General features: G+C 41.4%; 2 protein-coding genes across 3 annotated transcripts in view; one reads left to right on the forward strand and one right to left on the reverse strand.

Annotated features, from left to right (window-relative positions):
- Positions 1-253: 253 nt before the first annotated feature.
- On the reverse strand, positions 254-3,499 carry LOC311104196 (large ribosomal subunit protein uL14). Its single transcript, XM_084145900.1, has 5 exons — positions 3,421-3,499; positions 2,090-2,173; positions 1,678-1,806; positions 1,125-1,238; positions 254-382 (listed from the first exon to the last, which is right to left on the reverse strand). Exons 1-5 carry the CDS (start codon positions 3,431-3,433, stop codon positions 300-302), a joined length of 423 nt encoding a protein of 140 aa, XP_084002026.1. The 5' UTR covers positions 3,434-3,499; the 3' UTR covers positions 254-299.
- A 10,545-nt stretch (positions 3,500-14,044) lies between these two features.
- LOC311104179 (rho GTPase-activating protein 27-like) overlaps positions 14,045-26,438 on the forward strand; it is a 34,293-nt gene continuing 21,899 nt past the window's right edge. For both annotated transcript variants that reach the window (XM_084145871.1, XM_084145872.1), the window contains exons 1-2: positions 14,045-14,323; positions 19,240-20,302. In XM_084145871.1, the coding sequence (XP_084001997.1) occupies positions 19,331-20,302 (972 nt within the window). In that variant the 5' untranslated portion in view covers positions 14,045-14,323; positions 19,240-19,330. The remainder of the gene's footprint in view (positions 14,324-19,239; positions 20,303-26,438) is intronic.

Consider the following 26,438-nt stretch of genomic DNA (forward strand, 5'->3'; position numbering starts at 1 on the left):
CAGCCGTGAAGATCAATTCTTCATAAATAATTGACATCTGCTGTCCATGAATTTCGTCATCCATTAACATTGACAAGTTATCAAATATATCATGATGTGAACCACAATTCACTGGCCAACTTGGAGAAAAAAAATTGCTGGTGACAATATTGGTGAATGTGCTCCTGTTCTTACAGTGAGACTAAACAGATGTATACAGTAGATACTGTATAGTTGGACACTGCCTTGGGATCTTGCAGACAGAACACTGACAGACTTTACAACGGTTTTTATTGAAAACAACAAGCCAGGGTCAAGGATCATGCTATGCTGCCAGCATTTGAAGCAATCCTGGGCCACAGGTCTGCGCATTCCTTGGCCACGGGTCCTGTGATTGCTGAACCTGTGAAACAGAAGACAGAAATTTAGCCCACAACAAAAATGAGATAATAGGGACAACATGCCTTTGGCCTTGCATCAGTGCAGTAACATTTCACTGTTTGTAGACCTGCCACTTACAATGTGAACTAACTATTATGTAACTCATGCATCCACAAGAAAACTCCAGACTCGATTTGACTGCATTGTCTTGATTTCAACATCCACACTTTACTTTGGTTGCTGACAAACAAAATCACTATCGTTTCCAGGTAAATTCCTATAACGTTACCTACAAAATAACCTCACATGGCATTGTAACACCAAAATATGACATGTTGCAGTCAGATTCTCTACCAATCTTTTTTAATCAATGACTGAGTGAGGACGTACACACTTCCAGGAGAAAGGTAGAGAATCACACTGCCGCCATTATGTCACTATATCTAAATGTATTCCAAGGATGACCACTATCCAGTGAACACAAATGTCCCATCACTGATTGAGATTGGTCAGCCAAAATGAGACTGCCATCTCACCCACAGTGATGATTACTATACCCTTCTTCGACAACTCACCCAGCTACTGACCAGACAAAGCAAGTGCTTTTTGAAGGGGTGTCATTTATATTTAGCAATATAGTGTCAAAATCAACATCTAGAATTTGAAATGCACTCAAAGAAGCCCAGCCAAACATCATTATGAAGAGGCTTGAAGAACCTTCATGACTTGGTATGGGGGACCAAAGACTCAAAATCCCAACGCACCTTTCATTTCTCCTTTCACATTCACTATGACCCCTGCATTGTCTTCAAAGTAGAGAAACACGCCATCCTTTCGCCGATACGACTTCCGCTGCCGTATCACAACCGCAGGATGCACTGTGGGAAAGAGGAAGACTTTCAGAATGCAGCTACCTGACAGATTATGGAAGTTATTCTGCCATAACTCGCATCTCCGCACTGTTGATTTTCTACCTTCAGTTAAACGATTGGTCTGGGACTACCACTGTGGTGAAAACACCTGTAGCTCAGCTGGTAGAGCATGGCACTTGCAACGCCAGGGTTGTGGGTTCGTTTCCCACGGGTGGCCAGTATGAAAATGTATGCACTCACTGACTAAGTCGCTCTGGAGAAGAGCGTCTGCTAAATGACTAAAATGTAAATGTAAAACGACAAGTCATTTTAAAAGAGCAATCAAATTACTATGCCAATTATCAAACCGCCATAATCTATTAATTAGCTAGTCTCAGTTCAAGCATTATATAGTGACGTCATTCATCCTATTCTAGTAATTGAATACATAATGCAGAACACTCACCTTTTTTTCTGAGTTCTGGCTTGCCTTTCTTGACGGTGGCCATGACCATGTCACCCACACCAGCAGCGGGCAGACGGTTCAGACGTCCCTTGATGCCCTTGACAGAGATGATGTACAGGTTCTTGGCACCTGGTGAGAAAGGGGGAAGAATATGGTGAATATATGACAGATGGTTCCACTGCCCAGGCTTGATTCAAGGTACAGATCCTTGTAGGCTATTTCAAGACAAGGTTGAAATACATGAAATGTCCCATCACTGATTGAGATTGGTCAGCCAAAATGAGACTGCCATCTCACCCACAGTGATGATCTTTCTATACCCTTTTTCGACAACTCACCGAGCTACTGACCAGACAAAGCAAGTGCTTTTTTAAGGGATATATATATTCTAACAGATCTGAGTGTAACATACCCGTGTTGTCAGCGCAGTTGATGACAGCACCCACTGGGAGACCCAGCGAGATGCGAAACTTCGCCCCAGATGACCCACCACGTCCTGAACAAGAGAAGAGATTCAACTGAAGTAAACATTACATGGTGCTGAGACTGAAAGCACACTGCTATAATCAGGCAAAGATTATCCAAGTTGTTCCATCACGGATTGAGATTGTTCAGTACAGGTGACTGCCATCTCACCCACCAGTGATGATTACTATACCCTTCTTCGACAACTCACCCAGCTACTGACCAGACAAAGCAAGTGCTTTTTGAAAGGGGTTCAACTTCACATTTAGTCATTTTCTTTTCAGATTAAAACTACTGCCAAGAACATGCAGCTACAGCACTATGTGGGAGGAATTATACAAGTCACCACACAACCAAACCATAAGGCCTCAAGATTAGGAGTGACTCCACACTTTTAATATGCAATTTAGCAGACGCTTTTATCCAAAGCGACTTAGTCATGTGTGCATACATTTTTACGTATGGGTGGTCCCGGGGATCGAACCCACTACCCTGGCGTTACAGGCGCCATGCTCTACCAATTGAGCTAACGTTACTGTTTGCACTACAAAAAGGCATCCCATTTTGACAGTTCTACCCCTTGTCTAATGCCCCCAACCAGGGTAGCTTGCAAATTAATTGGCCAGCTAGTTGTGAGTAGACTGCTGTAAGGTGATAGCTAGCTAGTTATTTGCATGGCCTGGGACGAGTTGGAGGAAACTAACGTTCAATTAGATTAAATCAGTAGCTTTGGTTCAATGTTTTGGAGGAAGAATCCCCCTATTTGAAGATAAAAAGCAATACACCGTGGCTCAATTTGGCTAGCCGGGGAAATCATTGAGAAGACTTCACACGTACCTACAGTAGCGAACGTTAGTCAGCCTAGGGCTTCAGCGGTGTCCATGCATGATTCGCAGTAATGCCTGCTCTTAGTCAGAGACGCTATGCTAACAAGCACCAGTTATAACACCACTCACACAAGTTCACTTGCCACACATTTGTTGGGCATTGTACTGGAATGGCAAATGTGTTTATACGTGAGGGCTTAGAGCATACGCTCACCAGTTAATGTATTTTAGTTAACAAGCCAAAAGCTAATCAGCGGTGACAGCAAACATGGCTTCCGTAACAAGCGCCTAAAATCATCCCTTTGAATAATACTCAGTCCTTCACATTTTCAAGCCAATATGAATGACAATTATTCATAAAACGACCATTATCCAAATAACATTATTTTACTATGTTAGACATTCGGCAAACGGGTAGATGAATGTGGATATTCCTTAGCAAGTCTCTTACCTCTCTTAGACATTGCTGCAAAAGGGAAAGAGGACGACGGAAAAAGGAATCATGGGATATAAAGTTCCGGAGACATACCATAGATATTTAACGTCCGGTCGATTTAGCCTATATCGCCCTCTGGTGTTGGTGACAACAGCCTACATGTGGTGGTCATAAACAACTACTAGAGCGTCTCTGCTTTCAAAATGAAAACATTGTGCAACTTCATGTGCAATTATTTGCTAATTGTCCAGTCATGAATGTAAGGTGTCACACGTGGAACATTTAAGGGGGTAAAGACCAAATCTTCTTCTTCTGTGGGTTTTATGGCGGTCTACATCCAAAAGTTGCATTGCCGCCGCCAACTGGACGGTTTGAAACCAAAACTTAAAATGTAAAATAAATAAATCCATACTTAAGTGATTCTAACAATCCACCCTAATAAAAATAGTACATTGCCAAAAAAATAATAATAATCACACTTCATCTTTCTTTTAGTTCTCCATATCTCCCTTCTCAGGCTCTAGTACCTGAGAAGGTGGTACGGCTTTTGCTAATATTCCATGTTACTCCTTTGCTGTGAAATCTTTCAACTCCAGGAACCGCTCTGCCGCAATCACAATGATTTCAATCTTCCTAGATCTTTTCTCCACCTTGGCAGTGCAATTTATCACGATTGCGATAAAAGCCACAAAGTCCACCTTTTTAACCTTTAAAATGTCAGGATCCTCTTGGTGTAAGACAACCCCTGCAGCCTGCAGTGAAGGCCTATCCACTACCATGGACTCTTCTGGTGCAACATTGAAACCCTCAACCCTTTTCACAGCTTCTGCATATGAAATGCTCTGTACAACCCTGACTTTGGCCACCTCATTCTTATTTACCCTTGTGGGGCATTCAGAAGACGTTGCTTCATGATTCCCACCGCAATTACAACATGTCACATTTTCTTCACTTTTATAACACATAATATGATATTTTCCACATGTTGTACATCTCGGCTTCTCCCTTCTGCAAACCCTTTCTACATGACCAAAAGCTTTACAATGTTCACACTGCATTGCTTTTGGGATAAATGCTCTAACTCTGTAGTTAATATTCCCTAACCGCACTTCATTAGGGAGAGACTCCATTTCAAAAAACAGAAACTCTTCACTTTTTCCCTATTCACCACTCGATTCATCCGACGTGCTTCAATCCCTCCAGGAATATTTGTAATCTCTTCCAAATCAATTTCCCACGAAACGCCAGATATAACCCCCTTAACGGGTGCCCTGTTCCGAAGCTACACACACAACACTTCAAACTTATCAAATCGATTAAGACACAACGCACGTTCCTTCTGATCCGCAGAATCACTAAAAATCTAAACAACCCCACCTCTCGTGATCCTCACATTTTCACTTTACCCAGCACTCTCTCCACCAGTTTGGATAACTCAAATGGTTTCTTCAAGATTGTTACTCTGCCCAGCTGCTCCTTACTAACAAACCATACTCCTACTAGATACGAAGTGTCATTCTCTTCAATGTACCCTACTTTGCTCCGTTTTCCATTCGTCAAAACCAATTTTGTGTATAACCCTTGGATGACTGACAGGGGGGCGCTGTATTGAAGACACCGCTAAGCCATCTTGGTACTCTTCAATTGTACTTTTTAAAAAATATATTTTGGGAGCTATATAAAAGCATTTGTTGATGTCTACATTATTATATTTCAGACACCTTAATGCATACTTAAAAATTATATTATGTGAGCTAAACGTTTGTAAAAAATATATAAAAACATTTTACTTAAATACATGTAAATACTTAAATACATGTACTTTTGTCCTTGAAACATTTAATTGAAATACTGTAGAATGCCATTAATTCCTGGAGGACTGCGCCTACTAGTGAGTGCCAATATGGCTCCAAAGCCTCTCAATGGCCAATACAAAGCATTAGCAATCCAGGTTTTATATAGATTTTAGATTTTAGTCATTTAGCAGACGCTCTTATCCAGAGCGACTTACAGTTAGTGAGTGCATACATTTTCATACATATACACTATATATACAAAAGTATTAGTGGATTCGGCTATTTCAGCCACACCCGTTGCTGACAGGTGTTTCAAATCGAGAACACAGCCACATAGAAAAACACTGGCAGTAGAATGGCCTTACTGAAGAGCTCAATGACTTTCAACGTGGCGCAGTCATAGGATGCCACCTTTCCAACAAATCAGTTCATGCTTCACCATCTGGCAGTCCAATGGACGAATCTGGGTTTAGCGGATGCCAGGACAATGCTACCTGCAGTGGTGTAAAGTACTTAAGTAAAAATACTTGAAAGTACTACTTAAGTCGTTTTTTGGGATATCTGTACTTTACTTTACTGTTTATATTTTTTGACTTCTTTTACTTTGACTTCACTACATTCCTAAAGAAAATAATGTACTTTTTACTCCATACATTTTCCCTCCATGCATTTTCCCTGACACCCAAAAGTACTCATTACATTTTAAAATGCTTAGCAGGACAATAAAATGGTCTAATTCACACACTTATCAAGAGAACATCCCTGGTCATCCCTACAGCCTCTGATCTGGTGGACTCACTAAACACATGCTTTGTTAGTAAATTATGTCTGAGTGTTGGAGTGTGCCCCTGGCTATCCGTAAATAAATAAAATACAAGAAAATGATGCCATCTGGTTTGCTTTATATAAGGAATTTGAAATGATTTATACTTTTACTCTTGATACTTAAGTATATTTTATAAATTACATTTATTTTTGATACTTAAGTATATTTAAAACCAAATACTTTTAGACTTTTACTCAAGTAGTATTTTACTGGGTGACTTTCACTTTTACTTGAGTCATTTTCTATTTAGGTAACTTTACTTTTACTCAATTATAACAATTGGGTACTTTTTCCACTACTGGCTACCTGCCCGAATGCATAGTGCCAACTGTAAATTTGGTGGAAGAGGAATAATGGTCTGGCGCTGTTCCAGTCAATGGAAATCTAAACACTACAGCATACAATTACATTTTCGACGATTCTATGCTTCCAGCTTTGTGGCAACAGTTTGGCGAAGGCCCTTTCCTGTTTCAGCATGACAATGCCCCCGTGCACAAAGCGAGGTCTATACAGAAATGGTTTGTCGAGAAGAACTTGACTGGCCTGCACAGAACCCTGACCTCAACTCCATCAAACACCTTTGGGATGAATTGGAACGCCGACTGCGAGCCAGGCCTAATCGCTCAACATCAGTGCTCGACCTCACTAATGCTCTTGTGGCTGAATGGAAGCAAGTCCCTGCAGGAATGTTCCAACATATAGTGGAAAGCCTTCCCAGAAGAGTGAAGGCTGTTATAGCAGCAAAGGGGGGACCAACTCCATATTAATGCCCATGATTTTGCAATGAGATGTTCGGCGAGCAGGTGTCCACATACTTTTGGTCATGTAGTGTACATTATTGGTGAAGACAGAGGAGAGAGGCGAAGCCTATCTTTAGTGAGAACGAAATGAAAGAGAACAGAACTACACACAAGGCGCACAATTAATTAGACACTTGCCATCAAAAAGTATCTGTATTATGAGCAAAAGCGATATTGCCTGCATATCTTTGAAGCCATTTCAGGAATTTATCTTTGTGAGAGGGAGGATAATTATAGCAGGTGTTGATAGGAAGAATAAGGATGTGGTCTGGGTGAGAGGGGAGAAGGATAGTAGAGTTGGAGTAATAGGCTAACAGTAGCAAAGGAGTGAGGATGGGGAAGACATCATGTAGGAGGGAGACATGGAGGGAGTGGATGATGTTACCTAGGAGGGAGGTTTTGGCTAGGGTGAAATAGTGATTCCTCACGAAACCCAGAGAAACAAACATTTTGGTGATTTTCACGAAATGTAGTCCATAGAATAGTCCTTTGGAGGAAGGATTGTTGACATATTTGACATTAGTATCTAAAAGCATAATTGAGAAATAATTAATCAAAGTTGGCATATTTTTGACAATAGTGGAGTTGAGGCATGAGTTATTTATGTAGTGCTGTAATGATATGGGATGTAGTGAAATGAGATCACCCTTGTCCTTTGGCATGAGATTGAGAGTATTATAGCTAGCAGTTGTGAAACTGTGGAAAAATATACTTGTTCTGTCCTCACTGTGTTTCTTAACAGTTAGACAGGCAGCTTATCCCAATAAAATCCACATGGCTTTACTGGTCAAATTTGTGAACTGTGAAAACAATACAGAGAAAAAACAATGCTTTGCTTAAAAAGAATGACAATACAATCTCCATGATGGAGCTACGCTAACATTACAACCACTCACTTTCAGTTATTTGAAAAGGAAATCGTCTCCCAGATATCACTATTTCTAAAACAAGCCATAGAAAGTTGGTTGCAATTTCAATTTAATCCTCCAGAAACGACAGAACAAATAATGCAACAAATATTGTGGTTAAAATCAAATATACTAATTGAAAAAAAAATTTTTTTTTGACAAAATGTTTAAAAAAGGTATAATCTTTGTAAATTATATCATCAGTAGGACTGGTGGAGTTATATCGCACATGCAGCTAACAAAAACATATGGAAATGTCTGCTCTACCCAAAATTACAACCAAATAATTGCAGCCTTACCGCAAAAATGGTAGAGGAAAGTGGAAGGAGGAGAAAGTAAGGAACTTGTCTGTCGGCCTTGCATTAAAGAACATAATTGGTTAAGGAAAACTGTGATAAATAAAATGTATATCAGTTTCATTTAAGGACCAAAGGATTGACAACCATCCCATATACAGTGAAGGAAAAAAGTATTTGATCCCCTGCTGATTTTGTACGTTTGCCCACTGACAAAGAAATGATCAGTCTATAATTTGAATGGTAGGTTTATTTGAACAGTGACAGACAGAATAACAACAAAAAAATCCAGAAAAACGCATGTCAAAAATGTTATAAATTGATTTGCATTTTAATGAGGGAAATAAGTATTTGACCCCCTCTCAATCAGAAAGATTTCTGGCTCCCAGGTGTCTTTTATACAGGTAACGAGCTGAGATTAGGAGCACAACTCTTAAAGGGAGTGCTCCTAATCTCAGTTTGTTACCTGTATAAAAAACACCTGTCCACAGAAGCAATCAATCAATCAGATTCCAAACTCTCCACCATTGCCAAGACCAAAGAGCTCTCCAAGGATGTCAGGGACAAGATTGTAGACCTACACAAGGATGGAATGGGCTACAAGACCATCGCCAAGCAGCTTGGTGAGAAGGTGACAACAGTTGGTGCGATTAATCACAAATGGAAGAAACACAAAATAACTGTCAATCTCCCTCGGCCTGGGGCTCCATGCAAGATCTCACCTCGTGGAGTTGCAATGATCATGAGAACGGTGAGGAATCAGCCCATAACTACACGGGAGGATCTTGTCAATGATCTCAAGGCAGCTGGGACCATAGCCACCAAGAAAACAATTGGTAACACACTACTCCGTGAAGGACTGAAATCCTGCAGCGCCCGCAAGGTCCCCCTGCTCAAGAAAGCACATATACAGGCCCGTCTGAAGTTTGCCAATGAACATCTGAATGATTCAGAGGAGAACTGGGTGAAAGTGTTGTGGTCAGATGAGACCAAAATTGAGCTCTTTGGCATCAACTCAACTCGCCGTGTTTGGAGGAGGAGGAATGCTGCCTATGACCCCAAGAACACCATCCCCACCGTCAAACATGGAGGTGGAAACATTATGCTTTGGGGGTGTTTTTCTGCTAAGGGGACAGGACAACTTCACCGCATCAAAGGGACGATGAACGGGGCCATGTACCGTCAAATCTTGGGTGAGAACCTCCTTCCCTCAGCCAGGGCATTGAAAATGGGTCGTGGATGGGTATTCCAGCATGACAATGACCCAAAACACACGGCCAAGGCAACAAAGGAGTGGCTCAAGAAGAAGCACATTAAGGTCCTGGAGTTTCCTAGCCAGTCTCCAGACCTTAATCCCATAGAAAATCTGTGGAGGGAGCTGAAGGTTCGAGTTGCCAAACGTCAGGCTCGAAACCTTAATGACTTGGAGAAGATCTGCCAAGAGGAGTGGGACAAAATCCCTCCTGAGATGTGTGCAAACCTGGTGGCCAACTACAAGAAACGTCTGACCTCTGTGATTGCCAACAAGGGTTTTGCCACCAAGTACTAAGTCATGTTTGCAGAGAGGTCAAATACTTATTTCCCTTATTAAAATGCAAATCAATTTATAAATGTTTTACATGCGTTTTTTCTGGATTTTTTTGTTGTTATTCTGTCTCTCACTGTTCAAATAAACCTACCATTAAAATTATAGACTGATCATGTCTTTGTCAGTGGGCAAACGTACAAAATCAGCAGGGGATCAAATACTTTTTTCCCTCACTGTAGATTGCAAAATAGTTGGGAAGAGATTTTTGACGTACCGATCCCATGGCATAGTGTTTATGAACTGATACGCAAAACGACACCGGATTCAAAACTTAGAATCTTTCAATTTAAATTATTATATAAAATTCTTGCTACCAATATAATGTTATTTATATGGGGGATGCAATCTTCCCAGCTCTGCAGATTTTGCTGCGAAGAGACAGAATAATTGGATCATTTGTTTTGGTACTGTCCATTTGTAGCTTGTTTTTGGACACAGGTCCAGGAATGGCTAAAGGATTGCAATATTTACCTGGAGCTAACCCTGCAGATAGCACTACTGGGTGATCTGAAAAGTCATAGTCAATCGATCAATAACATAATAATACTATTAGCAAAAATGTTTATTTTCAATTTACAATCTGTAGAAACAATGAGAATAGAAAGGTTCAGAACTTTTGTAAGACATCACAGTACAGTTGAAATATATATGCAAATAGAAATCCTATATGGATGGTTTTAAAAGATAGATGGGAGGTGTTGAATGGGATTGAAGGATGGGACTAATAACAAATAACAACAAACAATAACAAGATAACTAATAATGTAGGCACGCTGTGTCCATAATAAGTGTATGGGTTGTAGGTTGGGAGCTTTTGTGAAGGAGCACAGTTAGAAAGATATGGCATATAGAAGCAAACCGGATGGACATCATGAAAATGATCGGAGAGGTTGAGAGTAGAAGAAGTTCAGGAGAAAGAACAAACTAAATGTAATTATTGTAAAATTGACTGTGTCCATAAAATGTAGATAGTGGGTATGGGCTGGAAGTAGAGGCCTAGGCGTTGTTGTTCACTAGTTTACTCCAAGGGGGGAAAGGGTGGCGGGGTTGGAAAGTAATACTTTTTTTAAAGGATATGTATGTGTATGTATGTATGTATGTATGTATGTGGGTGTGTACAGTGGGGAAAAAAAGTATTTAGTCAGCCACCAATTGTGCAAGTTCTCCCACTTAAAAAGATGAGAGAGGCCTGTAATTTTCATCATAGGTACACGTAAACTATGACAGACAAAATGAGAAAAAAAAATCCAAAGATTTTCTATGGGGTTGAGATCTGGAGACTGGCTAGGCCACTCCAGGACCTTGAAATGCTTCTTACGAAGCCACTCCTTCGTTGCCCGGGCGGTGTGTTTGGGATCATTGTCATGCTGAAAGACCCAGCCATGTTTCATCTTCAATGCCCTTGCTGATGGAAGGAGGTTTTCACTCAAAATCTCACGATACATGGCCCCATTCATTCTTTCCTTTACACGGATCAGTCGTCCTGGTCCCTTTGCAGAAAAACAGCCCCAAAGCATGATGTTTCCACCCCCATGCTTCACAGTAGGTATGGTGTTCTTTGGATGCAACTCAGCATTCTTTGTCCTCCAAACACGACGAGTTGAGTTTTTACCAAAAAGTTATATTTTGGTTTCATCTGACCATATGACATTCTCCCAATCCTCTTCTGGATCATCCAAATGCACTCTAGCAAACTTCAGACGGGCCTGGACATGTACTGGCTTAAGCAGGGGGACACGTCTAGCACTGCAGGATTTGAGTCCCTGGCGGCGTAGTGTGTTACTGATGGTGGGCTTTGTTACTTTGGTCCCAGCTCTCTGCAGGTCATTCACTAGGTCCCCCCGTGTGGTTCTGGAATTTTTGCTCACCGTTCTTGTGATCATTTTGACCCCACGGGGTGAGATCTTGCGTGGAGCCCCAGATCGAGGGAGATTATCAGTGGTCTTGTATGTCTTCCATTTCCTAATAATTGCTCCCACAGTTGATTTCTTCAAACCAAGCTGCTTACCTATTGCAGATTCAGTCTTCCCAGCCTGGTGCAGGTCTACAATTTTGTGTCTGGTGTCCTTTGACAGCTCTTTGGTCTTGGCCATAGTGGAGTTTGGAGTGTGACTGTTTGAGGTTGTGGACAGGTGTCTTTTATACTGATAACAAGTTCAAACATGTGCCATTAATACAGGTAACGAGTGGAGGACAGAGGAGCCTCTTAAAGAAGAAGTTACAGGTCTGTGAGAGCCAGAAATCTTGCTTGTTTGTAGGTGACCAAATACTTATTTTCCACCATAATTTGCAAATAAATTCATTAAAAATCCTACAATGTGATTTTCTGGATTTTCTTTCCTCAATTTGTCTGTCATAGTTGACGTGTACCTATGATGAAAATTACAGGCCTCTCTCATCTTTTTAAGTGGGAGAACTTGCACAATTGGTGGCTGACTAAATACTTTTTTCCCCAACTGTATGTGTGTATATGTATATGTATATGTGTATGTATGTGTGTATGTGTATGTATATATATATATATATATATATATATATATATATATATATATATATATATATATATATATATATATATATATATATATATATATATATATGTATATGTATGTATGTGTGTATATATGTATATATATATATATATATATATATATATATATATATATATATATATATATATATATATATATATATATATAAAACATGGGGGATTGGAAGTGATGCAGACAATTACATTGATGGAAGTTACAATCTATCTGCAATATTAAGCTGATCTACCCCCTAAAAAAAAAAAAAAAAAAAACAGACAGTTACTTGCTAGACAGACTAGCTAGCTAGCATCTTGCAGAAAGTTATGGTTTATATAAACATCAGCTCAGTTAATTACAGACATTTACATTTATTACAGACACCCCGGACGATGCTAAGCCAATTGTGCGCCGCCCTATGGGACTCCCAATCACGGCCGGATTGTGATACAGCCTGGAATCAAACCAGGGTCTGTAGTGACGCCTCTAGCACTGAGATGCAGTGCCTTAGACTGCTGCGCCACTCGGGAGCCCAAATAATACATAAATAGTTGCTAACATACAATACAACAATATGCTGCTTTTACTTAGCTAGCTACAACATTAATGCTTAGCGAGGCATAACGGAGCTTAAAGGGGTGATACTGTTGCAGTTTTTACAGGAAGCTTGTTTGCTTGATACATTTGTTACTGTTGAAAACAGACAGCAACCACTTTCATGCAATGACAAAAACGGCCACTAGACGCCAATGCTTTTTCCAATAGGAAATAAAAAGGGAATGATAGCGGTTCTATGGCAATACCAATTGAGCCCTTATGTGTGTGAATCATTGTTTGGTATGAATTAATGTCACCCCTGGAAACTACTTATGTATTTTTTTAGCTCCATGCTCCATCTGCAAGGTTTCTATTTTTGATGGGCATCCCAGTCCTCAAGCCTGAGTCGCTGACTGTGTGTGTATAGTCTCTTGTCCATTAGTCATGTGTCTTACTACACTACCTAGCCTGATGTCACTCAACCACAGCTGCTGGAATTAGTTTGGGACTGTTAAAGGCCGAGTGCACTACTTTTGTGAAATAATATTTTTTCAAAAATAAAAATGTATTATTATATATATATTTTTTATTCACATTTTTCAAGGGGTGCTGCAGCACCCTCAGCACCCCTACTTCCTGCGGCTATGAACACAATACAAACTCAGAGTCAGATGATGCAGAATCATTTTGCTGCCTCCCACAGGAAAGAAAACTAAGTTGGCTACATTGTGTTCACTTATAACCTAAATCACTTTATTTGGCTCACACACTAAATTAATGTTTCCCCTAGGATAAAATAGAGAATTTATAGGGGCATTTCTGTTGATATTATTTTGCCAACTGACACAGAATTTCATGATTATCTATTTATCATTATACAATTTATTGTTCTTGGATTGACAAAATCTGTTGTTTAATGCTTTCAGCACTCATTCTACAACTGTATTAAGACATCTAACTGTCTACATCCTCAAATCATTTTTACCAAATTAACTTTGCCATTTTTCAATCATTTAAATGCTGTTGTCGATAATAGCTCATTGCAGTCAGTCTTTCATATGGCTTTCTCTATCTATTCAATCAGAATACTTCAAAGACTTGTGAATGAGAGACTGGCTGCCCTCCCAGTGCCCCCTCTGTCTGCCCACACCTAGACCCCCACCCAGTGCTCTCTCTCTCTCTCTCTCTCTCTCTCTCTCTCTCTCTCTCTCTCTCTCTCTCTCTCTCTCTCTCTCTCTCTCTCTCTCTCTCTCTCTCTCTTTCTTCCTGTCGCTCTGCCTCTCACTTCTCTGAAGCGGGGATGTGTGCGCTAGAGCAGGAAATGAATGCAGACAGAAGAGGCAGGCAAGCTGAGACCGGCACACACGCAAAGAGCACTCTCCCTCACACACACACTGCCCTGAGCTCCTCCAACCAGAGCTGGAACCTTTCAGCCCCAGGTGAAAAGACAGAAAGCGGAGGAGGGGAGTGGGGGGCCGGCCAGAGGAAGAAGAAGGAGAGGGCAAGGCGGGATCAGTGAGAAGAAAAGAGTGAAAGAGAGAACAGAGCAACCTGTTATTGAGATCTGGGACTCTGCTGAAGAAACTGTGGGAGCTGGGAACACAGGCTATAGGATGGTTCTGCTGTCCTCTTGCTCCAGGTACATTTTCTGCAAAAACCTTTTAATAGACAACTTATTTATGTGGTGATTGTTGTACCTTATCAAACCTTGTTACTCAAAAGTGTATGCTGTGTTTCTTTAAGCTATGGCAAGGGGTGGACAGATGCCTTCCCACAGAAATGTTGTTTGAAGGTTCTGTAGGGAAGTGGGACCTTTTTTTTAACAAGCCAAGTGCGAGGGCTCTTATTAGAATGTATGAAAACGTTAGATGCACAGTGTGTGACTGTTGTTTGGCTGTTGTTGTCTGTGTTTGACCAATCACATGCTTATTGAAAGGGTGAACGTTCACCATGGCTGTTGTGATTCTGTCACATGCGAATCACTCAGGAAAATTACGATTGTGTCACATGTTGATCTCTGAGAATGATCTTGTGTTGTTGGGTCAACACCCCAGTGGTCATGATTCATATCCATATATAAATATTCACTTTCAGGTTACATTTTCCATCGCTTCCTGTGGCTAATCTCAGCCTTTGATTTTACGACAGCCATACATTCAGAGATAATAATAATAATAATAATAATAATAATAATAATAAGCCATTTAGCAGACGCTTTTATCCAAAGCGACTTACAGTCATGCGTGCATACATTTTTGTGTATGGGTGGTCCCGGGGATCGAACCCACTACCTTGGCGTTACAAGCGCCGTGCTCTACCAGCACGTCCCTTTATATTCCTCTCTTTCTCTGCTTTGTGTGTTGTTGAGTGTGTTGTTGAGTGTGTTGTTGAGTGTGTTGTTGAGTGTGTTGTTGGGTGTGTTTACAGGACAGGAACATATAGAGTGTATGTGTCCCTGTAGCGCTCAAACTACATTCCTGCCCCTGCCTGGTTGAGGTGTGTGTGGAGGGAAAGAGGGGAGTACCGCGGGATCTTAATTTGTATCCCTCTTTTGTTGCTGAGAGTTTTCCTGCACTGCAGGAAATGCAGATGAGCTTTATATACATTCACTGAAAACACACACTCTTACACAAGGTTGTTTTAACAGTATTGGACTTTTCATGTAGCCTACTTTTGGCCAGCTAATAGCATAACCACAGATCAGGCAACATTATGGACTAAACATTCAAATCCTGTTGCTGCAGGATTCATTTGCTGTGACAATATAGGTCAAATAAAGATCCTACATATGTACAGGGCACATTCCAGCAGATCCACCCTCTCTCCTACTGAGACACTTCTCTGTCTCTCAAATACACACTCCAACACCACCACCTTGTTCAGGTGTTTTGGTGAATTTTAGAATGGCAGAAATGAACCATTGGTTCATATTGGTTATGTGACTACATTGTGGTTGCGTTAACCACCATCACTGTTTTTCTCCTGAATCCTTAACGCTCTAAGAATATGTGCCATTGTTCTGCCTTGAGCTCAGCATACCATGATTGAAAGGTTAAAATTTTTTTAGAATAGAGAGCAGTGCTAAATTTGGAATGAGGTTTAGTGTCGAGGCCTGGGAGTGTGGAGCACCACAGTTCAGAGGTGTCCCACATTTGCAGGGGTAAGCTAAGCAGCACAGCCTGACTCTTTTCCATCCTGGACATCCTGCCTGGAACCAGAGACACTGAGCGAGGTCAAAGGGAGCCCAACCAGAGGAAAAAGAGAGGTTTCCGTATTTAAACACAGGCTGAATGGGATCTGCCTCCTCCAATTGTTCTCCCTTTTCACCAGCCCTTTTGAGTTGGAGGGTGTTCCTCACTAGCACAGATACCAACCCAGCAAACAGAGGATGTTCGTTAAGTGTTAGATATTTGTTATTTCATGTTCTTGTAAGGTTTTGAGCCAATGTTAAAACATTAACACTACAACAGGCACTTTCTGAACACAAAAAGTCTACAATCACACTTGATAAAGTTGTGAAAACATTGTGCATTGCAAGTAATAAATGCATGTGTGCGATGTCCATTGAAACGGTACAGTGAAAGGCAAGAACAATGTACAAAATCTGTTCTGAAAACATTTTATAAACATTTTGGGAACGTTTTGATACCCCCCAAAAGTTGTTTGCCTGGATTGGCACTATTTTCTGACTTGCACTGACATGATGAATCACTGCATTGAGCATATCTATCATTCTTCTCCCTTTCTCTCTTTCCCAGAGGGAGGGAGTCACTGAAATGTTCTCAAGTCGTCAAACAGGTTATTTTGATCTACAAAAGCGCCCTGGTTCAAGCCTATGAACATTTTCACAAAGCCCTATTTGTTATGTCATGTTATGAGATATTGATACATGAGCAGTGAGCTTGGCACTGTGAGTTTGTGTGGCTTTATCTCTGGAGCCGGGCTAGGCGCTCCCTTCTTGGGTTTCTGTTCCTTTGGTAAACCACAGGATTGCCATTCTGGTGGGCCAGCTCCCTCCCTCTGTTCAGTGTAGAAGCGGTGGCTGGGCTGTTCCGCTCTCTCCGTCTCCTCCCTCTGCTCTGTCAGGCTGTGGTGGTTCTACCCTCTGCAGAGGACCCACTCTGCTATTCGGGCATGCTGGAGCAGGTTGTCAGAGATATAGGGAGGTTGGCTCGGCTGCTTCAGATGTAGGTCTGACTGAACAGATATTCCACAAAACTTCCCCAAGGCCTAAAAATGACTATGGAATGATGTAGGTTATTCAATTGAAATGCATTGCCTTGCACTGGAGGTCCATCTAATAAGTCATCCAGTCTGTTAACCAGTTTTGTTGTTAGGGTGGATGTGAGTGATGGGAGTGGCTTACAGGTTCTATGCAGAGGTGAAGCTGGAAGGGGCCAGTGTTTACACTGTAAAGAGAGATAAAGGGAATAGTCGGCCACCATGATTTTTTCTCTCTTCACCTTCTCTATCTTTCTCCCCTCTCTCTCTTTCTCTCTAAACCCTCTTTCTCTCATTTACCCTTTATCTAAATTCTCTCATCTCTCTTTCCTCCCACTGTAGCGACAGAAACAGAAAGGATATATCACATGACTAGTCCTGCCTTGTCCCCTCTCCCTCCCCAGAGTTATTTCTGATAGTCAGTCCTTCGTCACTGGTTAATACCTGAGCAGTGAGCACATCCGATCACATAGTAGAATCAGGTTGGACCAGAAATACAGACCAGACACGATGTAGCAATAGCAGACGTGCTCCATGGATTGTTCCACTGGTATATGAGAATTGGTCAAGCTGCACTGTGTTGTTCTAAGAGAAGTTGGTGCATAAGACAAATCTATTGAGAGGAGACACCTGTAAAAGAACATGCTGTATGCTATGTAGTGTTAAAATACACTGTAATTATGTTTGACTACTGGTAATTGGGCCTGCACACAATGGCAAACATAATGCAGAGTGTCAGTCATTAGTAATAATGAAGAAAGCCATTAAATCTACCTGGTTTCTATGACGACATGTTTTGACTGCTCTAAGTTGGCCTTGAGGTGGGAGGTCAACTCGTTCTCACTTTGACAAGTCACGCTAAGCTACTCTTAAACAAGACCAAAACAGGTTATTATTAAATTCACAAATGTCAGAATAGAAATGGCATTTTCTAAATGTTTGTGAGGTCTGTTTATGCACACGTGTGTGCGTGCATTGTATGTGCATGCATGTGACCTTTCAGCTGATCTAAGGTCAGTTTTGACCCCTAAGGATTACAGTTAGTACTAGGGTATTAGTGTAGGGTATGCTGCTCCCAGATCTGTGATGAGGGACGATTTCCATCGCAAGCACATCCTGTTTCATGATGTCTGGCCCGCCATGGACTGGTCGGTGTTATGATATATTTTGGCATGTTGTTGAGAACAACACTCCTTCTTCCTGCTTCTCTCTTTGTGTACGCCCCAGCCCAGCCAGCCCAAAGAGAGGAAGGAACTACCACTAAACTGTCACGCTCGCAAATCAAGCAATGCAGATATTCATTAAAGTCCTGAAAATAAGGCTTATCCAAATGATTGACTGGGACAAACAAACACGCAGAGAGGAGAGACAGAAGGTATTTATAGGATGTTTAAAGCTTAGGAAAGGCTTCCGGCGCTGTGATTTTTCACCAATCTGTGACATATCTGTAATATTTACAGTGACCAGCACCATGAAAATATAATTCTCTACCAAATGACATCATACTCTACCAAACTAGTTATTTAGTGTAACAAGAGGTGACTACGCTTGTGCGATGAGTAACCTTGCCAGAGACCTGAATACTTACATTGGCTCCCCAAGCTAATGCCTAGGGTTTAGCTTAACAGGCTACCACAATCTTGGGGCATAGTCAGAACAATCGTTTAGGGAAAGCTAAAAGTGAACATATGACATGTTCAGCTTTTTTCATGACTGGAACACTTGTCCATTTTAGGGCTTAAAATAGTACATTTTAAGCCCTAGAATGGACATGCATATCAACCAACTTCCTTAAAGGACTTATATAAAACTTCTAAATGGAGAAGAGCATTATCATGACATGTCATTTCCACATGTGGCACTGTCACGCTGGATTGACAGATGTACAGATGTGTCACGAGCAGTGATCTATGTGGTGTCATAATATGGAGCTATAGGGGGTTGACTATTATATCTACTGGTAGTGTGTGTGTGGCCACTTGGCAGCTGGGTAATCTTTGAAGTTCAATATTATCTGTTGACAATGGGCGTGGGTCGTGGCCATCGAGAGATCTGCCGTGTTTGCTGAACACCACACTGAGGGTGTGTACATTCTGTAGTGTTGGTGCTTCAAGTGGAACGACCTAATGTACACATTCCCATGTACAGTTATATACTAGCATTTGATAGTGACAAGATCATGTGTACTGCAATATGTATATGTTTACAAACATGAAGATGTATATGTACAGAACATACCGTATATTTACAAGAATAGTAAGGTAATGCAATACTTTTGTAAAGTATGAGTAATGTAGTAAACTGTTTTGTTTTGTTTTATTTTGTTCCCTTTAGGAGGGCTGCAGTGGAGCCTTGACCGACCTTGAGGGAAAGGGAGGGGGTGGGTGACCACTGCCGACACTGCCACAGCCACCACGCTGCCATTATGTCTTCCTTGGTGTGCAGCATGGGGCTGGTGCTGGTAGAGTTTGAGTACGAGTACACGGGCCGCGACGGGGGCCTGGTGTCCATCAAGCCCAACGAACGGTACATCCTGCTGGCCAAGACCAACGACCACTGGTGGCACGTGCGCAAGAACGAGCATGCAAGGCCCTTCTATATACCTGCTAAATACGTCAAGGAGCTCCCTGCAGAGTTCCCATCCCCGCTGGACTTTGCTGACCCGCCCAGTACCGATTTGGTCCCAGTTCCGGTTCCTGTGCCAGTGCCAGTGCCAGTCCCAAAGCACTCCGTACCAGACCGGGCAGAAACGAGGGCGGGAGATGAGGTGACTATCCGCCTCCGCTCCCCAAAGAGACATAAGAAGACTGAGCACCGCATGTCCACATTCGGCGTACCCTTAGAATTCCACGACCCGCCCCCCGTGGCTTTCAAGCGCGGCGGGCTTAACGATTCGCTGCCGGGCCTTCACTCCTATGTTGCCCCTGAGGTTCCCTTAACAGCCAACGATAGTGCCAAACACAAGAAGCAATTAAGCCTGGCTTCCGGTGTGCTCTTCGGCTCCTCCCACACCCTGTCGGTGGAGGAGCCTCTCTCCCTGAACCCCCGAGCCCCCAGCTTCAGCCCAGCTGACCCCCTCCACCAGCCCTCCCAGGCCATCCCAGTAGAGACACCAATCATTCCTGATGCCGAGGTCACCGGTGGCGGGATTTCCCACCAGGAACCTCTGAAAGAGCCGGAATCTCCTCTGGTGCTAGAGGAGGGAGAAGAAGAGAAATCTAGTGTGGAGCCTGAGGACGAATCGAAGGAGAATATTTATGAATCCATATTGGACCTGAAGCTGGATGAATCCCCTATAATATTGGAGACGGCCCCGACTGTGAGTCCTGCTGCTGTGGCTGTGGCTGAACCTACACCTGTTATCGCTCCCACTTCTCCATCTCCAACACAGACACAGGTAAAATTATTATCTGTAAAAGTAGTTGTAAGTAGTGAACCTGCAGTGCGGTTTGCCTTTTTGATCGCATTGGGGCCACAGTCTTGCCTTCACACTATGTATGTGCCTATGAAAGGATAACTGTTGATTAAAGGTGAGGCCCTTCATTACGTGGGGCTTTTATGGGGCCTTTTACAGTTCATAGAGTACTAGTATGCCATGAAGTTTAATATCTGGCAGGCCCTTCCATAGGAAATGGCTAGTTATTATAGGATACTTGTTGGATTAGTCTGTATGGTAAACTGCAGCTGTCTTATGAATACATTGTTTAGAAAATATCACGTTTTCATATTGTGAGGCTCCACCGGTCAGACATAAAAATGAAAAATATGACCTCCTTTTGTGGCAGTTGCTCCATACCGTCTGTCTCAAGGGAGTAAGAATGGGAGGAAGGGTGGGGGAGTTGTCCATCGAGCTATACAGCAAGGCAGACAGATAGACAGACACTCACCGGCTTTGTACATAGCAATTACCGAGACCAAACAAATAGTTGGAATAGCATATCAAGTCAGACAATTAACACTGTGGGCAGGGTGCAGAAGAACCTGTTCACAGATGGTGGATATTTTCTTTCCTCTATTGCTTAAGATTCCACAGGGAGGCACTGTCTGCAACTAAATGTTGTTGAGGAAATCAAGGTTGTTCCTGGCAACATCCACATATTCAGCTTCTACCCCCCAAGCCAAACGACTGCTAAATAGTTAGTTAAATAGTTAACCAAATAGCTACCCGGACTATCTGCATTGACACTTTTTGCACTAACTTTTTAGACTCATCACATGCGCTGCTGCTACTGTTTATATCTGGTACTTTATTCCCAGTTATATGTACATACACTACATGACCAAATGTATGTGGAAACTCATTCCAATATCACAGGCATTAATATGGAGTTGGTCCCGTCTTTGCTGCTATAACAGCCTCCACTTTTCTGGAAAGTCTTTCCACTAGATGTTGGAACATTGCTGCGAGGACTTGCTTCCGTTCAGCCACAAGAGCATTAGTGAGGTCGGGCACTGATGTTGGGCGATTAGGCATGGCTCGCAGTCGGTGTTCCAATTCATCAAATGTGTTTGATGGGGTTGAGGTCAGGGCTCTGTGCAGGCCAGTCAAGTTCTTCCACACCAATCTCGACAAACCATTTCTGTATAGACCTCGCTTTGTGCACAGGGGTATTGTCATGCTGAAACAGGAAAGGGCCTTCCCCAAACTGTTGCCACAAAGTTGGAATCATAGAATCATCTAGAATGTCATTGTATGCAGTAGCGTTAAGATTTCCCTTCACTGGAGTTAAGGGGCCTAGCCCGACCCATGAAAAACAGCCCCAGATCATTATTCCTCTTCCACCAAACTTTACAGTTTGCACTATGCATTGGGGCATGTAGGGTTCTTCTGGCATCCGTCAAACCCAGATTCGTCTGTCGGACTGCCAGATGGTGAAGCGTGATTCATCACTCCAGAGAACGCGTTTCCACCGCTCCAGATTCCAATGGCGGCGAGCTTTACACCACTCCAGCCCACGCTTGGCATTGCGCGTGGTGATCTTAGGCTTATGTGCGGCTGCTTGAGCCATGGAAACCCATTTCATGAAGCTCCCGACAAACAGTTATTGTGCTGACGTTGCTTCCAGAGGCAGTTTAGAACTCGGTTGCTTCCAGAGTGAGTTTGGAACTCTGTTGCTTCCAGAGGCAGTTTGGAACTCGGAAGTCAGTGTTGCAACTGAGGACAGTTGACCGGGGCAACTCTAGCAGGGCAGAAATTTGACGAACTGACTTGTTGGAAAGGTGGCATCCTATGACGGTGCCAGATTGAAAGTCACTGAGCGCTACAGTAAGGCCATTCTACTGCCAATGTTTGTCTATGGAGATTGCATGGCTGTGTGCTCAATTTTATACACCTGTCAGCAAGACCAAACACCTGTCAGCTCAAATAGCCAAATCCAATAACTTGAAGGGGTGTCCACATACTTTTGTATATATAGTGTATCTACCTCAATTACCTCGTACCCCTGAACATCGACTCGGTACTGGTACCCCGTGTATATAGGCAAGTTATTGTTACTCACTGTGTATTTTATTATTACTTTTATTATTACGTATTTTACTTTTCTATTATTTCTCTATTTTCTTTCTCTCTGCATTGTTGGGGAGGGCCCATAAATAAGCATTTCACTGTTAGTCTACACCTGTTGTTTACGAAGCATGTGACGAATGCAATTAAATATTCAAGTTTAAACTTCAGGAAGAAATTTGTTCACAGTATTTCTGTTGACTTTTTCACTGAAAGTTGCAGTCAACTGATTCGTTGAACAGGTTGACAACTTCTCAGGAGACTATATCTATAGTTCAGTCTTGAATCTGTGACTCCTCAATTGCCAATAGTGGTGAAGGAAGTGTGTTCAAAAGAAAAAGAGCAGGAATACAATGGTGACCAGCATGAGCCAATATGGTCAGTGACAACACACACAATGTCCAGTCGACAGAAAAGTCAGGAGAAACACTTGAGGTTCTGTCTGCTAGCGTTAGTCATGAGGTTGTGGCCAGTCCGTTTAATCATTTGGTCACAGAGTTAATGAAATAGGGATGCCAGAGGAAACAATGGAAGACAAAGGAAAAGAGGGTCAGTTTACAGGGCGGCACTGCCAAGGTGACGTCAACGGAGGATATGGGTGCTTTTTTGAGCCGTGGTGGCAGGAAGTGGTGAGTTAGACTCCAGAGGATGAGGGGAATCAATCCAGGACACTTTTCAACTTTTCAAGCAATATGAAAATGTAAAAGTTATCTGCTTATACCACTTACACTCAGTGATTTAAAGAGCTGTAAAAAGTGCATGAACAGGTTTTTAGGTCAGATAGAGTGCTAGGAAAATGATAGGCGAGACGAGAGGGATTAGGTGGGATCTAGATCAGGGTTGCTCGATGGGCGATTCCACGCCAGCGGGGGTGGAAAAATATTTTTTGTATCTCCGATTGTTTTGGCAGATCTCATATAAAAACTTAATTGGGAGGAAAGATGTTTGACATGCTTTTTACATTTGAATCACAAACCATTTTTTAGAAAATCATGATGAAAGTGGCCATTTTAGGCCCTTTTTAGACCTATTCATGCCTCCTGTAAGACCCTATGATCCGTGAACCGTACATGATACAGACAACATCTTGGTGTCATTATACTCCTTATAGTGTTCTCTCAAACATGGAGTATATCTAGATTCCGAAATACTGTTTTTCACATGCATTTCTTCAACATTAAAAATATTTAATATGAATATCTCAAAACTACCCTTTTTGATTTTGCTTTATTTTTAGTTACATTCTTTTGGAATGATATACTCTTCAAACACGTCAAATTTGCAGAGTGGGCTTTCTGCTACTTTTAATTATATGACCAATTTTATACATAGAAATTGACGCTATAGGTCATTAACCAATCACAACCCTCCTTTAGGATTGCACATTCAGCAAATCACCAGCAGATGGTGTTCCCTTTGAATCCATTTCCCATCCACTGTGTTGGTGGTGATCATAAAATGTATCATAACTTCAGAATTAGCAGAGAGCCCACTCTGAAATGGTGATGTACTTGTAGAATATATGTCCTAAAATGAACAAAATAAAAAAGGGTAGTTTTGAGATATTAATATTAATATTTGTAATGTTGAATACATTTTCTTTTTAAAAATCAGAATCTAGACATATTCTATATGTTAGAGCACACTATAAGGAATATAATGACACCAAGATGTTGTCTGTATCATGTACGGTTCACAGATACTAAGGTCTTACAGGAGGCATGTATAGGTCTAAAAAGGGCCTAGAATTGCCAATTTCATCATGATTTTCAAAAAAAATAGTTGGTGATACAAATGTAAAAAGCATGTTAAAAATCCTTCCTCCCAATGAAGTTCCTATGTGAGAATTGCCAGAACAATCTGAGATACCCAAAATATTTTCCACTCATGCTGGTGTGGAATCACCCCAATCCACTACTGGGGGGCCTCCCAGTGGTGCACATTTTTGTTTTAGCCCAGCAAGAACACACCTGATTCTACTAGTCAACAGCTTTCGAGATTGTTGCTTGTACTGTTTACATTGGCCTACCTGGTACACGTTATTAAATAAGTTATAAGCTATCCTGAATCACCACTTTACATGAACTGCAGAGTTGATATGTATTGCACCGTAGTCTAATGTTGTCACTTTAAAAAACATGACAAAAGACACAACATCAAACAACACGTTCATTTATGGGGCAAGATGCTTAGAAATAAAACAAATCCTCAGAAAGCCTGAACTTCTTATCCCAAAGGAACTTTATCAGGCTTGGATCTGACTGGGGAGGGAGATATGTTATGATGCAGGAACCATGCAATTACAGACACAAGTATGTTGTGCAGAGAGGAGGGTCAAAGGCTTCAGATCTCTCATAGGCGCGAAGAGACAAACTTATTCAGGTGTCAAAAGTGGAGTACCATGGTTTTGTTGAGTTTGGATTACAATTTACAGGCATTTATGTCAGAAAGTCATAATCTGATGAACTGGTGACACTGAGAATGTGATAGATAGAGCCAGGGTAAGTTTAAAGATCATGCTGTACTAATGTAGTTGAAATATAATAAAAAGTAATTTAATGTTTGACTTTCGGGTCATTATGGCCTGCCTGATTTAAATTCTCTTAAGATCATTTTATTGTTTTTTTATCAGCATTTTATGTTTACCCTGCTGCACCAGTGTTAAGTTAACCATTGAATGTGTGTTAAAATCTCTACGGGATCGGTGTCCCTTATACGGGACGGTTGTTGCTCAATTTGTGATATGTGACTAGAATTGTGTTGTAAACAACAGCCAACTTTCTGGGACATAGACATGTCTTATATGGGCAGAAAGCTTAAATTCTTGTTAATCTAACTGCAGTGTCCAATTTACAGTAGCTATTACAGTGAAAAAATACCATGTTATTGTTTGAGGATAGTGCACAACAACAAAACACTTTTATCACGGCAACTGGTTTGGAACATTCACCTCTGAAGGTAAATAATGTACTTACATTCAGTAATATTGCTTTGATTTGTCATCTTGAGGGTCCCAGAGATAAAATGTAGTGTAGTTTTGTTTGAAAAATCAATTTTTATATTCAAATGTAGGAACTGGTTTCTACAGTTTGACCTCTGACTCCACACACACCCCGCCCGGCCATCTAGACGTGTGAAGGTTAGTGTATTTTCTGTAGGGAAGCTAATGATCCATCATTTATGACATTCCTGGGAGTGTGCAAACTTTTAAAATGTTTTATTACCATAGCATTTTTGTGTGTTCTCTATAGTTATGTACTTGAAAACCAAGTGCAATTCTGCACATTAAGCAAATACCTCTAAAACAGTGGAGGCTGCTGAGGGGAGGACGACTCATAATAATGGCTGGAATGGAGTGAATGGAATGGTATCAAACACATGAACCATGTGTTTGATACCATTCTATTCACTCCATTCCGGCCATTATTATGAGCCGTCCTCCCCTCAGCAGCCTCCACTGTTTTAGAGGTATTTGCTTAATTCCCACCTTCACAATAAGATTTCTGGTATATTTAAGTAGGTACACAGAAGCCTGAGTTACAGTAAGAAACAAACAGAAGTGTCTTTAAAACATGGGCACTCATTAAAAAGGACTCTATGCATGTCTGCACAATAACAATGGATTGGATTTCAGCTGTATTTTCTCTGTTCACCTCTTTGCGTTTGACGCAAAATAAACAATGTGTGATTCCTAGGTTTTGACTTTTGATTCTGTGGCCTTTTGTCAAGTGACTTGATATAGGGTCTACTTACAGCACAGGAAAACTATAATATTTGTTATGGAAGCCAAAATGTATAATTAAACTACATTTACCATGGCTGAGAAGCATGTAATAATTTAATTACTTTTGGAGTAGTGGACATTATATTTAGAACTTGACAGCCAATGAGTTAGTCAACTTCTGTAAGCAGCTACATAAGGAAGAATCCTTTCATAATTTATAAAGACCTTATCTTATCCAAAGAATTCAAGGTATGCACCCCTTAACCTGATAACTCACTATTGTAAACCATGCAAGCTGTATAA

The sequence above is a fragment of the Coregonus lavaretus genome (genome assembly GCF_964263955.1).
Source record: "Coregonus lavaretus genome assembly, chromosome: 28".
NCBI lineage: Eukaryota > Metazoa > Chordata > Actinopteri > Salmoniformes > Salmonidae > Coregonus > Coregonus lavaretus.